This window comes from Phaenicophaeus curvirostris, chromosome 18, assembly GCF_032191515.1.
Source record: "Phaenicophaeus curvirostris isolate KB17595 chromosome 18, BPBGC_Pcur_1.0, whole genome shotgun sequence".
NCBI classification, from domain to species: domain Eukaryota; kingdom Metazoa; phylum Chordata; class Aves; order Cuculiformes; family Cuculidae; genus Phaenicophaeus; species Phaenicophaeus curvirostris.
Genome location: NC_091409.1, coordinates 4,399,875 through 4,416,471, shown reverse-complemented (window position 1 = coordinate 4,416,471; position 16,597 = coordinate 4,399,875). Strand labels below are relative to the sequence as shown.

At 46.3% G+C, this 16,597-nt stretch overlaps 1 protein-coding gene across 1 annotated transcript in view; it reads right to left on the bottom strand.

The window, feature by feature from the left end:
- Positions 1-15,903, bottom strand: part of GNAS (GNAS complex locus) — a 139,199-nt gene extending 123,296 nt beyond the window's left edge. Inside the window, exon 1 of the mRNA XM_069871872.1 lies at positions 15,583-15,903. Within this exon, the coding sequence (XP_069727973.1) occupies positions 15,583-15,814 (232 nt within the window). The 5' untranslated portion in view covers positions 15,815-15,903. The remainder of the gene's footprint in view (positions 1-15,582) is intronic.
- Positions 15,904-16,597: the final 694 nt, after the last annotated feature.

The following is a 16,597-nucleotide window of genomic DNA, read 5'->3' as shown; positions in this document are numbered from 1 at the left end:
CAGTTTGGGATGCTTAGTGCCAGGTCCAAGATCCACCTGCACCAATGATCTTTTTCTTCAGATTCCACCTCAAGTGCACATCTACCTCTAGTGCTGTGTCACGGATACCTGTGTTTTCCATGAGTTGTCGTAAAGTTTTAGTTTTTTTCAAATTCAAGTAGCTAGTCCAATTTTTTCCTGCTCCGATATGAAACAGGCTGGATGAAAAACAATCTTTTGACTGAAGTTACAAGTTGCCAGTCCGAGAAAACACTCTGTTCAGAAGTTCTGCCAATGCAACATTGCATTGATAACATCTCTGTTTTTACCACAGAACTTCCATACGTTGCTCTCTTTCTCAACTTTGGGCAGTCTGCTCAAAACTTTTCACTGCAGTAGTTTCTTAACTACCAGGTTGTCTGAAAAAAAAAATATTGGGAAGGTGGAAAATTACAATTGACCTTCCAATTAACACTGACAGTTTAACAGAGAGTGAAGGGAAACAATGAAGAGTGAAAAAAAACTTCCACAATTTTGAAAATATTCGTGCAGCACTGTATTTCCCCATTTTATTCAACAGTTTTCCATGTCCTTAAGAACTCAATATTTAAAAAAATCACTGTTTCAGAAAATGCTTGACCATAATTTTGAGAAAGCAGAAATATTGTTAAAGGAGGCATGCTTGACAACACAACCTAAAGCCTACAGGCTGTTCTGCCAAAGCTTAGAGACAACTACAGCATCAGTCCTATAAAAATACATTCCCGTAAGGACAACTGCTTGTGTGTGAAAAATCATCTGCAATTGTAAGAAGGTGGGAAGAAGTTCATGAAGGGCAAGCAATCAAAGGAAGATGCCCCAAACCCACATTTGTGAGAAAAAAAAAACCCACACAAACCAAGAAAACAAAGAATACAGTACAAACTAAGCAGCACTTCATCTGCAAATAAATGAACCCTTTCTTCTATATTGTTCTGTGATTAGTTAAGGGTTAAGCTTTAAAAATAAGTAATGACAAACAGTGCATGTCCAGTTTTAACAGTTCTTTTACCTGTGACATCGAACTCCGTGTTTATAGCTGGAAACCAGAGGAGCACATTTTACCCTTGAGTTTTGGCTTTGCTGAAGCCCTCGAGAAGGCTCGATGGGGCTTGAGACTGCGGGCAGACCCACAGCCGAGCTGCTCCCTGGGATCAGTTACCTACCAAGAGGTCTCCGTTTGGCAGGAGTGGAAATCTTTCAATCTCGTATCTTTTCCTGCCAACGCAGCGTAGCTGAAATCTTCTGTTAACAGCCAGCACAGTGTTTTTCTGAGCTTGAGACTCAGTATTACACCAAGACATACAAAAACCCTCATATATCTGCTAAGTTCAAACCTTCTAAGAACAATTCTGATAAGATGCTTCATATTCCCTACTCTATATAAAATAAATAAAAAAAAAGAGATCTCACGTATAATTGACCTTGACAGATATTGAGAACATTTGGCATCTATGAAACCCCCTTTAAGATGAGACCCTCTGAGCTATAAAAAGAAACGTAAATGTGAACTTTATATGGCATTTAGTTCACTGGAAACACTAGCACATTCAGTTATTTTCCATTGAGAAGTTACATTAAAATATATCCACAACTAACTTCTAAAGTACTTATTAAGCAAGTAAGAGCTTTCTGTTTCATCCTATGCATCTGCTTTTTGCAGACAACCTCTTAGAAGAAACACCTGACAAAGCAACCTGCATAGCGTTGTCTGCCTGATCCACAGATAGATACAGGGAACAGTTGAAGAAAAAAACCAAAACACTTCAATAACTTTTGTATTGAGAATTATTCCTACCCACTACTTATAAGATCATTGGACCCTTGATCAGACCGTATCTAAGAAGCAGAGACAAAGGCAAGAACTACCAACAGTGAGAAGTTCTGTCTCGGTTGACACAAGGGCTGGTGTCATTAGAGCCACAACCCACTGAAGTGTCAACAAACAAATCCTTAATCAAAGGAGACGAGGAGAAAATATATTGCGAGGTCTCCGAGGTCCAAGAACGTCACTCCCACTTGAGAAATGGAAAGGTCCAACTTGGAAATAGGGCCAGCCAGCATTTGGCTCTCCTATACTAACTAAAACTAATTAAGTGTGTGGCTGTTACTCAAGTTAACCCAAGGAAAATCCCTTTTCCCCCAACACTATCCTCGCTGCCATGATCAGCTGCTGTATGTGAGGGTCTCCCAGAACAGACTTTGCTGAGACACTTGGTTTCCCATACCCACCTGGGTCAGATGTGACAGAATCTCTTTCTAGAGGGAATTTTAGGAAGCTCTGGAAAACTGCTGCCTCCCAAGCGGCAGAAGCAGTGTTTTCTTTATGCACAGTGGGATGCAGGTGGAGAATAAAAGGAAATAGGGATCTCATCTAATAATACAGCATGGAAAAATTCCTAATGGCCAAGACACGCACTCTTCTTGTGGCATCTTCACAGGACAACTCAACTGAACCAAACTGCCCCACAGACGTAAGAAATTTGTGCACTCCCAGCTCTGTTCCCATGGGGAGTTGGCAGGAATCTCTCCCATCCCACAGGCACAGCACTTCAGCTACACAAAAATACCACTTTTTCTCCTGAAACACAATAGCTCCAACGGCATCTCACAGGCCTCCAGCATTCAAGGATGAGCCATTTCTGTATTCCAGCACAAAACGTGCTTGACTCCGAGTGCACAAACACAAAGAGCTATTCTTGCTCAGAATCAGGTCTTGCCCAGCGCCTTTTCCAGCCATCACTCTCGGTCTGGAGCACGCAACCCCGTACCAGGCTACTGACCCAAACACAGCGTGTGAATCACGCACCAGGCGGTAGCTGCTCATCCTTGAAAGCAGACGGTGTGATGCTGCAGGGCAAGGCTTGAAGTTAGTGCAGGGCCTTTCACTTGATGCAACCGTGAAAAATTGGAACAGTTCTTCCGTTTTAAAAATTGTTAAAAATGTTAGGGTTTAGGAGTATATGGAACTATACAACGTGGCTTTACCAAAGGTCTTCGATTGATTTTTTGTTTGCTCGTTTTTTAACAAAAAAACCACCAAAACAGTTTATAAAATAAAAACAACCCAATAAACCCTCCCCAAAAGAGCAACACCAAAAGTCCCCAGAGTTTCTTGTTCTCAGCTTTTCCATCTGGCCCTCTCTTCCATTTCAGCTACCAACTTCCCTGCTATTGCCAGAGGTCAAAGCCCGTTCCCTTGATCGCTTCCCCAGCCATTCTCAGAAACTTTGATTTTCAAGACTTCCTGGGTTGTTTTTCTTTTTGCCCATAGGGCTTTACATTTCTAAGTGGTGCCTGTGATTCTAGGGCTTGTAGCCTATCTTGATGGATTTTTTTCCTGATTCACTGTATCTTCCACATTTGTCTGTGACAAAGGAGAACTGAAACAAATGGCCCTGAGACTCCACTCACGTCTCGCTAACCACCACCAAGGACTCCACTTGCTAGCCCACAGCACAGCTCGTTTGTGCAAGAGTCCTAGTCACTTGAAATTTCAAGTGAATAAATGAATCTGTTGGACTTGGCAGCAAGCTGCCCAAATTAAAACTGCATTCTTAAATTATTATTTTAAAATGACAAAAAAATTCATCAGTCTGAGCCTTATGAGTGTAGTAAGAGAGAACTGGGTTTTCCACTCTTGATGCAGTTAAATGTTTCAATTGTTTCAAAACATACTTGCACAGTTTAAGCCTCACATTAATGTCACTAAGCCTGCATGAAAATTCTATTCTGCAATAAAAATATAGCAGAGAATATTAATGTTTTCAGTTAGTTTCTAAAGATGCAGCTTCAAAATGCAAATGCAGCAGGCGAGCAGCCTTGTTTCGATTGTGCAAATAAATTTTTAAAAAAGCTGTTTCTGGAGGTCCAGCAAACCTCTCAGTGGAATTAAATTTTCGTTCTAGCAATACCACATATTTTGGAAACCACAGAAAATATCTATTAAGACAGTTGCTAATTTAGAGAAAAAATGACCACATGTGGAACAGCGTCTGCAGTGCTGCTCATTGCACCACGAGAAAAATATTCGTGTGCTGCAGCACGTGAAGCTTTGTAACAAAGATGATGCCAGGTCAAAAGAATCTAACTTACAAAGAAAGGTTGAAGTTAAGGTCTTGCTTTTACTGTAAAAGATTTAGTCCAAAAGGAAGCTTAACACGAAGGAAGGGGTGGTAAAACGTTGAACTGAACTGATAGTTAACATAAACCTTTTACCCGCTGTGAACAATAAAGACTTCCAACTCTAAGAGGATGTTTTCCAATAAAAACAAATTGAAGCAAGTAAATTAAGAGCCCTTAGAAAGCATTATTTTGCACATAAAGAAATAAAAGCATAACAGCAATATTATCAGCACAGATTGCTTAAGTAAGGCTTAAGCACAGAGAACGTAGGGGAAAATACATCCCATACATCCCTAGGTTAGAGACTTCGGTGCCTTAAACAGTGGATTCTCAATTCCAATTTCAGATGCAATTAGCGCATCTTACCGTTCCTAAGGAAGACGTGATCTCTACTGGGTGAGATCAGTGGGAAATGAAAATACTAAGTATTTGAATACCACATCAAGCCTGCTGTTGAGTAATCCAGATTTCAGCTGAATTAAATGGTGTGTGGTTATACAGGACTACAAACATCTGTTTTCAAGAGGTGTCCAGATCATTAGCAGCTAATTCTACATCTCTGTTACATTCTCTGCCATATGCCGGGGGATAATCTCAGCAAGCAAGAGGGATTTTCATCTCAAATCCTAACAAATCTGCTCTGCAAGGCTTCATATTTTTTTCTTATGTCACTTATTGGATAATAGCTCTCAGCTGCTCCTCTCTGCTCTTTCCATGCCTTGCGTCTCTTCTTTGACAGCACCTGAATGCTCCTGCAACCTGTCTAGTAACGACTATTTCCTTCATGCCATCCTAAAAGAATTCCCTCCCTTGTTGTCCGTGAGGGGGTTTCTGACAGGCCCCCCAGATGCTTCATCCCAAGGGGCATCTCCTGGGAAAAGGAGCAGCTGTCTGCAAGACCTGCTGTTTTTTCCAACCCACACATCCCATCCTCCAGATGAATGATGGCAGTGGACTTAATCTTGAATGAACTGTGGCAGACCAGCCTCAGGGTGGGGAAAGCTGTGAGGATTTAGTGGTCCTGTCTCCTGCCAGCCCTCCAAGAAGCAAGCAGCGTGATGAGAAGTTCCTGCAATCCCACAGCTTCTCCCAAAGCCAGGAGTGGTGTTGCTGCTGGCGAGGAGGGACATGCGGACAGGATATTTTTATCTCCTCTTCATTCCCAGCTCTGTCAATCCAAAACAAACTTCATCTAGTTAGAGGTGGGAAAGATGGTTCACGATGAGAAAAGGATTCCCTGGCTTGACTTGTGTGTCACCGCTGGATACGTGGATACGTGCCACTGCGGTGGCACAGCTGCATCAACCCTGGCTTCCCAGCTTCCAGCAACCTTTCCAGACTAAAATAGCAAACCTACTGCTTGATTTTTAGCAGCTGAAGAGCAGCAGTAAACCACATAAGTATTATGTAAAATGATCTTTTTCTAAGTATATGTTTATTGTGCACAGAAGAAGTGGATTTAATTACAAACAACTGGAAGTTTTTAACAGTCTGGATGGCCCCCTACTCCCTTTCTAAAAACTAAGGTTTGGCAGCAGCTTTTGGGTTTCATTGCAAGTCTTCTAAGTATTTCCTTGGAAAGACTTTACACTTGGTCCCAGGCAAGAAGTCAAAATCAACATTTAAAAAGCATGCCCTGCATAATTTCCAGGATTCGGCAGCATTAAGGTATACTTATGGAGGCCAGGAGGAGAACTGCTTTTTGTGCTTTTTAACTTTGTTCATAAAGCTGGGCTTCAGACAAGGAAGTTTATATTCCAAATAATATTTTTAACTACATGCGGTCAAGTATATAACTTATCAAGCCTTTCCTCATCCCCCTCCCAAAATAAGCCTGAATGGCAAATATCTCTGCAGTATTTAGTTTTTGCTTAGACCTCTGCTAGGAGCAACAGATTCTCAAACCTAGCCCAGAATTATTTGATGACAGGAAAAGTTTCAAATTAATATTTTCTTAAACACCTTTATTCAGTAAAATAGTGATACTCAGGCTAACCTGGCTGGCTTTGTACAGAAGCAGATTAAGCATGATTTCATGGTGTGTCACCATTCCTTTGAGGGATGAAGTCCTGCCCCCTTGCCAAGGGGACAGCAGACACAGGTGACTGTTCCCGCGGGCTCTGAGAGGGGACGGCTGGCTCTGCCCTCACTCATGTGAATAATCCCACTGAAATCACCAGGACTGCTGTGGATCCAATGGCCAAGAATGAAATTTCACCTGTTTTGTCTACATGCTTAATCATATAGGTCTTATATATATAGATAGATAGATATAGATATACACTAATCATATAGGTGTGTTTGAATTCCTTCCAACTTCCCGACAGCAGCACACATCACACTTTTGGACACAAGGATACACGCACGTTTTATCCATTCAAATTTTACCTCAATTTTTGGTTTGTGACAAAAACAGAAAACAAGGAATATTTTCCTTGTTAATACCCTTCTGAAATATCTGCAAATCAAGTTCTGCATCATTTGCCATTTAAACCCAGAAAACACTACAAACAAGAGATAAAATTTCACAGAAGCTGAGAGATGTGAGAGGACAGGTAGTATTAAGGAATCAGGCTTAGCAGAGAAAATATCCTTCAGCTTTAAAGTCTAAAAGGAATTTGTTATGCTTTTTTTAATCACCGGAGAAAAATGGGGTCTATCAAATTGTGAACTCCCTGTGAGAGTGTTCTTATGCAGTATTTTTTTTCCAAGCAGTTTTAACTGGTATTTCTAAACAACAAAATCCAAATACAGATTTCCAGCTCACGATAGCATGCTCTTCTCCTTAGTGTCTCTGTTTCCTCCCCTTGTAAAGTTGTAAGTCCCACAAATCCCCCAGTGCTCTAGAAAACCTCCTGGCTAAGCAGTAATCTTGAGATTTCAGCATAAAAGAACAACCATGAAAAATGAAAAACCAAACAAACACAGCCCACAAACTAAAAACTTTGTTTGGTAGGTGGTGGGGAGGGGAAGAGGAAGAGGTTGTGGTGTAATGCACGATAAGGGTGTCACCGAGGAAGAACGCTAAACCCTACAAAGCCCTTTTTTTCTCATTTCTGCAGCATCCCTGTCGGTGCTGCTGACCAGGAGCAGCCTGAGCTCCACACCCTGCACAGCCTGGGAGACCGGAGCCGCTCGCCAGGCACTGCCACGGGGCAGTCGCGCTCTCTGATAACTCAGGGACAATCAAGCAAAACAGCTGCTGGGTTCCACCACGAGCTCTCTGTGCTCCAGGCTATGTGAGCTCAAACCACTCTTCTCTACCAAGAAGCCAGCAGAGCTCATGAATTCTGAGAAAGTAAAGCAATGAGATTGCACTGCTGTTGGTGTCCCAGTGGAGCTGCCAGAAAGCACAGCTAGAGAGGCAGAAAGGAATGAAGTGGTCATCTTGCTTTGATGCTCAAAATTGTCCCTTACAGTGCAAAGCAATACGAGGAGCTCAGAGTAACACTAAGCACATCTTCCTTGGTGATGGCACCTGAGTGGATGTAGCACAGGCACCAGTTAGGGCACTCACCCATACACTGAAATTAAACCTGCAGCTACTCCTCACTTAGAATCATAGAATAGTTTGGGTTGGAAGGGACCTTAAAGATCACCCATTTCCAACCCCCCTGCCATGGACAGGGACACCTCCAACCGGACCAGACTGCTCCAAGCCCCATCCAACCTGGCCTTGAACACCTCCAGGGATGGGGCAACCACAGCCTCCCTGGGCAACTGATTTGGGGTTAGTGTTCCTGTAATTTAATGCTGAGGAAGTCTGTAATAGGTGCAGATGGGATAACTGATAGGGATGCAGGGGTGGGATTGCACCAGAAAGCCCAGGGCAGGAGGATCCATCAAGAGCTCAGAAAGCTCTCTGGTCACATCTGAAATTGTGCTTTAAAACAAAAGGCTCTTCCATGAAAACCCACATAAACCCACTTTTCCAGTCATATTGGCAGAATTCCACCTTACAGACAAATCACCTCTGGCTGACCAGGGAAGCTGCTGGGGACAATTTGATGAGCAGCTCCCATAGCTCTTTTCCCTGGTGCTGTGATAAATGTCATCCTCGCACAGGGATGGCCAAGGGGTTGGGTACTCCGTTCATTTGTTTTTCCACTGAACCCGATATGTTTCCTTGAGGTCAAAGTCACAAAGTCGTGGCAGCATTGCTATGCACAAACAAACCTGTGTGAAGCCGTGCTGGGGCAGAAGCGTGTGGATTTGGTTGCTGAAAATAGTGCTAAATGCACCGACAGCCCAGTGTCAAGCTCAGCTTTCTGGGATGGAGCCATAGCAGGACAGGTATCAGGGTTGCCTGGTTGGTTCGTTGTCTGTGATTTTAATATAGGAATCCCTCCCTGCAACAAGATTTAATTGTGCTTAGGATGAGGAAAAGGCAAAGGAATAGTCTTCCAGTTGGAGGACTACACCCCCCTACAACTCTTCCTCCAATTCAAATCAGAATTTATCTGGGTTTTCCCAGGAATTCCAGCACTCCCCCTCCCAACACACAGCAGCAGAGACTGAAGTGGCTAAATGGAGCAAGACTGTAGATTTTAAAACAGCATCTTAGTCCTCGTTAGGAACTGACCCATCCTCCTCAGCATCCACTTCTTTTAGCAGATAAAAATAAACAGTAGTGGCTTTCTGACATCTGTTTAACACCCTCTGCCTCCCCACCCACCCCACGTTCTTCCACGCAGAGAATATTAATCTTTTTTTTTCCCCTTTTAGCAACACACAGATCTCCTAAAATACTGCTGAGATACTAAGAATTTTCTTTGCAGAAGGAACACGTAAGAGGAAGTAAAGAAAACTTTAGCTGAGCTATTTATAAAGCATACGGTGGCTTGTTCCTCAAATGCTTCATTTACCACGGAAACAATGAGAAGAAGCTATGGAGTTCAAATTCCCTCGAGACACATCCTTCAGGTCCAACTATCTAGTATTATGGATTTATATGCCTGGTAACCTGGCTTTCACATGACAAATATCTGAGTTGCCCTCACTCCAAGGAATTGCCAAGCTTTTTTTTCCTTGCCTTTTCCTCAGTTACAGCAATTAGAAGGAAACTGAATGAACTCATGCATATTTGTGAGCAAGTACACTTCCAGATTTAAGGGAGTCAGGGAAGAATCGGAGTCAAGGTTGGACGGCGTTCTACATATCTTTTCTGAGTCTCACCCCTCCTTCCCAAGGAAGCTATATGAAAACAACAGTTAATAGGTTAATATTAGATTCTTCTAATAGAAAAAAAAATAGCGGGAACACATCAGGCACAAAACCCAGAGTGGTTATAGCTGGAAGCTACTTCCTTAAGCCCGACTGCAGTGTCTTCACCCAACTCAAGGAAGGAAGACAAAATTCCTCTGTAGCCCAGATACTCCACCTTCGGCCACCCCCCAGTGCTGCCCTAGGCACCTCTTTGAGGCAACAAACACAGCTCCAACCCGTACATTGGAGATAAATGCTGAGAAACATGAGAGAATTTGAACCATATTTTTGTAGGCAGCTCCAAAAACTTCACAAGTGTCTCATGACTAGCACAGAAGGAGTTTGCTTCTACTTTATTACAGTAGTAAACTTGGTACTATAAAAAACATTAAGGCACTTCACCTCCTCTCGCTTCTTTTCCTGTTCTTTTAAAAAATTTTATTTATTTCCTAAGTGTTTTTTTCTTTTTTAAGCAGCACCAGGTCAGGCTCAGTCCTTCCCTCCCCTTTCTTCACTGCTGGTCCTTTCCATCGGCCGTTCCCAACCATGACACTGCTGGCTCCAGAGAAGCCCTTGCACAGGAGACAGTTCCATTTAAGATGTCCCAGTGCAGAAAGGAGCTGGCAGTTGCACAGAGGCAATCAAGACATTTTGTGTGCTCTGGAAACAGATGGTGCTGACTGAGCAACAGCGTGACAAGCTTCTGTTCCACCTAAACCACAGCAGTTGGAGCCCACTGTGCCAGCCACTAGTTACAAATATAACAGCACACACGAAACCCAAGTGCTGCCATCGAATTGATATTGTACTCAGCAGGTAAACTCTTTGTAACCAGAGGCTATAAATAGATTTGCACAAGTCTGATAGTTCCTTTCAAGCCAGGCCACCCATTCACACCTGAAAACCCTCTTCCTCATCCTCTTCCCATTCCTGAATTAAAACTTCATAGGACTCAGCTGCCCTAATAATCAACTTCTGACTCCAGTCAACTTGCATGCCAGGTGAGTCAACTTCTTTCAGGTGAGAAACAAGGTGGTTTCACTCACGACTTGAGATGCCAGTAGGTGCCACAGCTATTCTTTCTACAGGAGGACAGGAAAAGCTGCTACCTTCCCTCAGAATAACAGAGATGGAATGAACAGCAAAAAAGCAACAGTCAAAACCAGCTCCGTGTGTCTTTTACACAATCTTCTAATTAAGTATCATATGCTTTTTTGCCCTCTTCTAGCTCACAATACATGGGGCACAAAAAAAATGAATCTTTTGTAAGTGAATGAGACTTGTCAAGGACAATCTCCTATGAGATAGAATTTCATCAAATGCTTGAACACATGCCTGTCTTTAACTGGGTGTCTTCCTCTCCCCACCCACCCAGTCCTCTAGAGAAGCAGAGTCAGGATAACCACCTCACGGTGAGCAAGCAAGGCAGGGAATCACCACAAGAGAAAGGATATTTTGTGGGATTAAATGCTGCCCTGGAGAACCAGACCAGCCTCATTCTGCTGCAGAGCTGCTATGACCAACTGAACTTCCACCTGTGCTTCTTGCTCCCCGAGTTGCACTTCAGAGCACCAAAAGCTCACCTTGCAAAAGCACTGAGTGTTCACAACCATAAGGTCCACACTCTGAACACATTGTTATAAAAAAAAGCTGAGCACTGTGGAGAAAAATTAGCATTAGGCAAAGACCAGGCATTTAAAATCAGTAGTAGCTTTGGCCAATGTTAGCTTTCTTCGTGCTACGGTAGAATTTCCCTCTTCAGCAGCCACAGAAGAGTGGTACCACCTCGCTTCACAGCAGTGCCGTGCACTGACATTTATGAAGCATTCAGCCCCTGCAGTGATCATTACTCCAGAAAAGCCCATGAGCAGTTCAACAGTTCTTTATTCAGTGCAGGGTATGGATGGTGGGTTGTAAATAGGGCACAGGGTGACACATTGTATGAGGAGGATAAGAATATTGAATAGCTGCTCATTCACTGCACAACATCCATCTTGTGCCCTGAATGGAGTACAAGCCCTGTGGAAAAAAAAATACAATGTAAACCATACAAGACAGTCTTTAATTGTATGGCACGGAGGGGCTTACCACGCAGCACACACACAGAGAGGGTGACTGTGGTTAGTCTTCACGCTGATATTTCCTAGCTTTTTAAAGTACGTTTTTCTTCCTACGTAATATATTCCCCCCATAAAAACTTCAAATTTGCATGCCCTATACTCATATTTGTACTGATATAAATATTTCTGTTAGAAACATCTTTACTTGTGCGCTGATGTAGGTCAGATTCAGAATGGCCATTATTTACTATATTGTAGTTTAATATAAATACGTAAGATAAGCGCATACGCCTATACTGGTACATTGATCTCCACGTTTCCTTTGCAATATGAGAATGAGCAACAAGTACTTTTTACGCAGGTAAGAGCTGAGCCTGAGAGAGTGAAAGCACTAAGTACAAAAAGACTTGGTGAAGCACCAAGGGGAGACCAGCCCACGTCCACTGTCCCTCAATAAATCCAATCACAGAGGAGGAGGAAGGTCATGGTAAAGCAACATATACACCAGCAGAGCTGAATAACAGCTTCAGACAGAGTAGGGTTTTGTTGGAAAATACTAACTGATCAAAAGCATTGAAACCCCTCAGACAGGACAACAATTCTTTGTTTTCATACGGTATTATTTGTAAGATAAAAATGGAATTTAAGTTGAATTATACTTTAAAGTATTTAAAAAAAAGACAGAAGACCCACATCGCTCTCACCAATGACAGGGCAAATGCAGAATGGAACTGTTTCATGGAAAAGTTTAAAATCCTTTTCCCAATAAGCACAAACTTTCAATTTTAGAGCCAAGATTGTTCTCAAACCAAAAACCAACCCCCTCACACAGAAAATTCACCCAGTGGTAACCCTGAACTCTCTGCATTGCCAACAAAACAATGACTGTAATCTTGAAGTTGTGACTTGTACAGTACACTAAACAAAACCCAGTGAGATTACACTTGATTGTCCATTTTTCTTGCACAAAAAAAACCAAAGCAAAAAGCTAGTCTCCTGCAAGTACAAAAATCGGATTATTTCTTCAAAAATAAAGCACATGGAAGATCTTTGCCCTACTGAAATTAAGAGGAGTTTCAGTAATCAGGAATTTAGCTTATATATCTGTGGTAATGAAAAAGGATTGGAAAAAATTATGAAAAAAAAAGATGTAAAGTTTAAGTAACAGGAGATACAAATGTCCACTGAGTAACTGCAGCCGTGCACACCAATAAAGTGAGAAGCTTTCCTTCCAAAAAAAAAGAAATGCAACATGGGAACATCAGCATCAGTCGCTTAAGACACTAATAATCTGAATAACACTAAGTAACAGACTTGAGCTGCAAGGTAGATTACACACAACCTCAAAACACACTCAGGCACAGACACCTGTGACTTTGTGCACTTCATGCAGCCGAGCACGTGATAGGAGGAAACACTCCATTGAAAGTTCATGTGCTAATGCATAACTCAAAAATAATTTAGTCTTGGGGACAGAGAAGACTCAAAGCATCCGTGTAGTTTTCAGTTAGTTCTGTTCCTTTCAAAGGAAGAGCAGGCACCTGCAGCGTCCTGTACTGTCCATGTCAGTAATATTCTCCCACAGGAGCACATCAGCCTAAAAAGTTGGAAGCACAAGAATAAACCGTGAGTCCCTATTGCAGCGTTTGCCATTGAGCCTTCAGCCCCAGGTGAGGGGCCATCTCTGGCTCTGCACTTCTTCAGTCTTTTCTACCCAACTCCAGCCCTTGGAGGAAGGCTCGGCTGCAGCTTTAAATCCCAGCTCACTCAATATTACTGCCCCTCATTATTTGCAGATGAAACCCATAAGCATCTAGGCAAAGTCTCAGCACAGAGACACTCAGCTGTCGCAGTGATACCTGCGGATGTACACAAAGTACAACCAAATATATCCAAACTTCTTAACTCCGGTTTAGAAACAGAAAATTCACAAAGTACCAGCGAGAACGGGATGCAGAGGAGAAGCAGCAAGGGAAGGAAGCTAACTGGAAAACTGACAGTCCCTGTGCAACAAGCAGGGAAATGGGTCTCTTAGGCATCCCAAGATTTACAAGAGGACCAAAAAGTGACTTCCTGCTATTCAAGTCCAGGCTGAAATATAATAAACGACTGCCAGCACTAACACTGACTCATATCCATCAGATTTATAAATCAGTACTTCGACAAAGAATGTCTCCTCTGTTGGCTTCGCCATAGACACTTTTAAACCGCTATGATACATTGTTTAATCCACTTCATGCTTAATGTCATTTCTGAAAAAAAAAACCCAGTTCTGTGGCACAACATATTAGGGCAAGATTAAAAACCAGGCAACTGAAATCTTGCCTGCTGCAAATACAGAAGCCTATCAGACAGCCTGTAGGACTCAAATGATTGCAGTGTAACATCAATTAGCCCAACTGTGGGGTTTTTCCTAGTTAATCTACAAAGAAAAACCAATTCTCACTGCTCCTCTCCAAGCACTTTTTCACTACAAAGCCAAAATACGTTAAAAAAACCAAAACCACCCAACTGTAAAATACCTACAGCCTTGGCTTGAAAGGAAACCCACCTTGGTTCAAGGTGTGATTTCTTACCAGTACAGCCACAGCATCCAAGCTTCAGTTGTCACACGAGCATTGCTTGACCCCCTTCTCATGAGAGGAAAGTACATCTTTATGAACAGGCTTACACCAGTAGAGCTACAACCACATCAAAAGAAGCTGTACTTCTAGAATAAAAACTTCTACCACTAAGAAAACTGTGTCCAGTATTGTTTTCTAAAGCTCCTTAAAATTCAGCTCCCCTGTTACCGGCTGCGAGCACAAATCAAAAAGATCGGGGCCAAATCTTGCCATTTACCACACGCGGTACCGCACCTGCCTCAGGGGGTAGGAAGGCTCTTAAGTTATTTGCAGATATTTGAAAATACTCTCTATTGTTCCAAGATGATAAGAGTTCACTAACACACTTGTGTGGGATAACCTGAGCTCCGCCTGCAGCGTGCTGGGAGGAGGAGCAGAGGCATCTCCAAACTGCTTAGGCTCACCTGAAGGGCACTACAAGACTTTCTATCACCCTTTGGGTTAAGGTCACGTAACAGACAAGCTCGGGCATCACCCAACACGTGCAGGTAAAGCACAGGTGCCTTTCCAGAGGGAAGGGAGCCCAGTGCCAGGGCTGCCACCTCCTCGGGGGATGCTGCCGTGCGGAAAGCTGGTGCCCGAGCCCAGAGGAAGCAAACCAGCCTCAGCCCCGCAGACTGAGCCCGTGCTGGGGATGCTGGTGAGAAGCAACAGCCAAGAACTAACGCACACGTGGACCGGCAAATTGCGGCAGCTTCAAGCACTCTCCTTGTGCCGCGGTCCCGGTGAGGCAGCGCCAGCAGCCAGCTGAGCGGGCGCCACCTCTGCGGGCACCGAGCGAGCATCATTAAGGGCAGCGAGCAGGGATGCCGCATCCCTCGGGCCGGCTGCGAGCTCCTGCCAACGCGACAGCCGCCCCGGCAGCCCGGCCTCGCTCCGAGAGCCGAGCGCATCCTCCCGCGAGGGTACCGGTCCCACCGAGCACCCCCTGCATCCCCGGTACCGGCCGAGAGCATCCTGCACCCCGGGTACCGACCGAGCCCAGGTACCCCGAGCGCATCCTCCACCCCAGGTACCGGCCGAGAACCGGTACCCCGGGCGCATCCCCCACCCCGGTACCCTGAGCGCATCCTCCACCCCCGGGCACCCCGAGACCGGGTACCCTGACGGCATCCTCCACCCCGGGTACCCCGAGAGCATCCTCCACCCCGGGTACCGACCGAGCCCGGGTACCCTGAGCGCATCCTCCACCCCGGGCACCCCGAGACCGGGTACCCTGAGCGCATCCTCTACCCCAGGCACCCCGAGAACATCCTCCACCCCAGGTACCGGCCGAGACCCGGTACCCCGGGCACATCCTGCCCCCCGGGTACCCCGAGACCGGGTACCCCGGGCGCAATCTCCACGGCGGGTACCCCGGGCGCATCCTCCACGGCGGGTACCGGCCGAGCCCGGGTACCCCGGGCGCATCCCCCACCCCGGTACCCCGAGCGCATCCTCCCGCGCTGGTACCGGTCCCACCGCCCCCCGGTCCCGGCCGCTCCCACGTGCGCCCGCCCGGCCCTGCCCCCCACCCCGCGGCCGCCGCCCCTCCGGCCGCCGGCGCTCACCGAGCAGCAGCAGCCGGTGCGTCTGCTTGTACTCGCGCTTCTCCGCCTTCAGCGTCTTGTCGATGCTCTTGCTGCGCTTCTTGTCGGCGCGCTCCTTGGCCAGCAGGTCCTGCCGCAGCCGGTGCCGCACCTGCGGGTCCCCGTGCTCCGCCGCGCCGCCGCCGCCGTCCGCCTCGGCCCCGTAGGGGTTGGCGGCGGCCAGGCGGGAGCGCAGGCTGTAGCACAGCCCCATGGTGCCGGAGCCCCCGAGGGCAACGCGGGCAGCCCCGGGCCGGGCCGGGCGAGGCGGCGGCGCCCGCCGGGCTCTTAAAGCGCCCCCGCTGGCTCCGGGGCTGCGGGCCCGGCCCGCCCCTCCCCGCCCGGACCCGCGCCCGCCCGCACGTGATGCGGACACGGTACCGTATTCTCTGGAAAGCGGCGCCCCGAGCGCGGCTCCTCCCGCTTCCAGCCCCCCGAAACCAGAGCGGGGATCGCCGGTCGGACGCCTCCCCCCGGCCTCGATGAGGCTCGCGCCCCACGGGGCGAAGGGGTCGGTGTCCCCGCTGCGTCCCTGCCCCGTGGGGAGGACACCGGGCAGCGCAGCCCTGCGGGCACGGCACGGGTGGGGGCCAGGAGGGATGCTGGGTGGCTCTTCCCAGTTGTGACCCCTCTAAACCAGCAGGAGTGTAACTGGTTTTATCTCTCACCCTGGCGCCAATCAGGCTTTCACCCCAAAGGGGTCGGTGTCCCCGCTGCGTCCCTGCCCCGTGGGGAGGACACCGGGCAGCACATCCCTGCGGGCAGGGCACAGGTGGGGCCCCGGGGAGGTGCCGGTCAGCATCATTCCCAGTTCCAGCCCGCTAAACCAGCGTGGGTTGCACTGGTTTGATGTTTCACCCTGGCCTCAGTGAGGGTCTCACCCCAGCCATAGCCGCAGGCTGGGAGCTGAGGTGGCATCTGAGCCTCTGGGATGCAGGGATGCTGCAGCGGGCAGAAAGAGCTCAGGTCCATTTGGGACACTGCAGCTGAGCTCCTC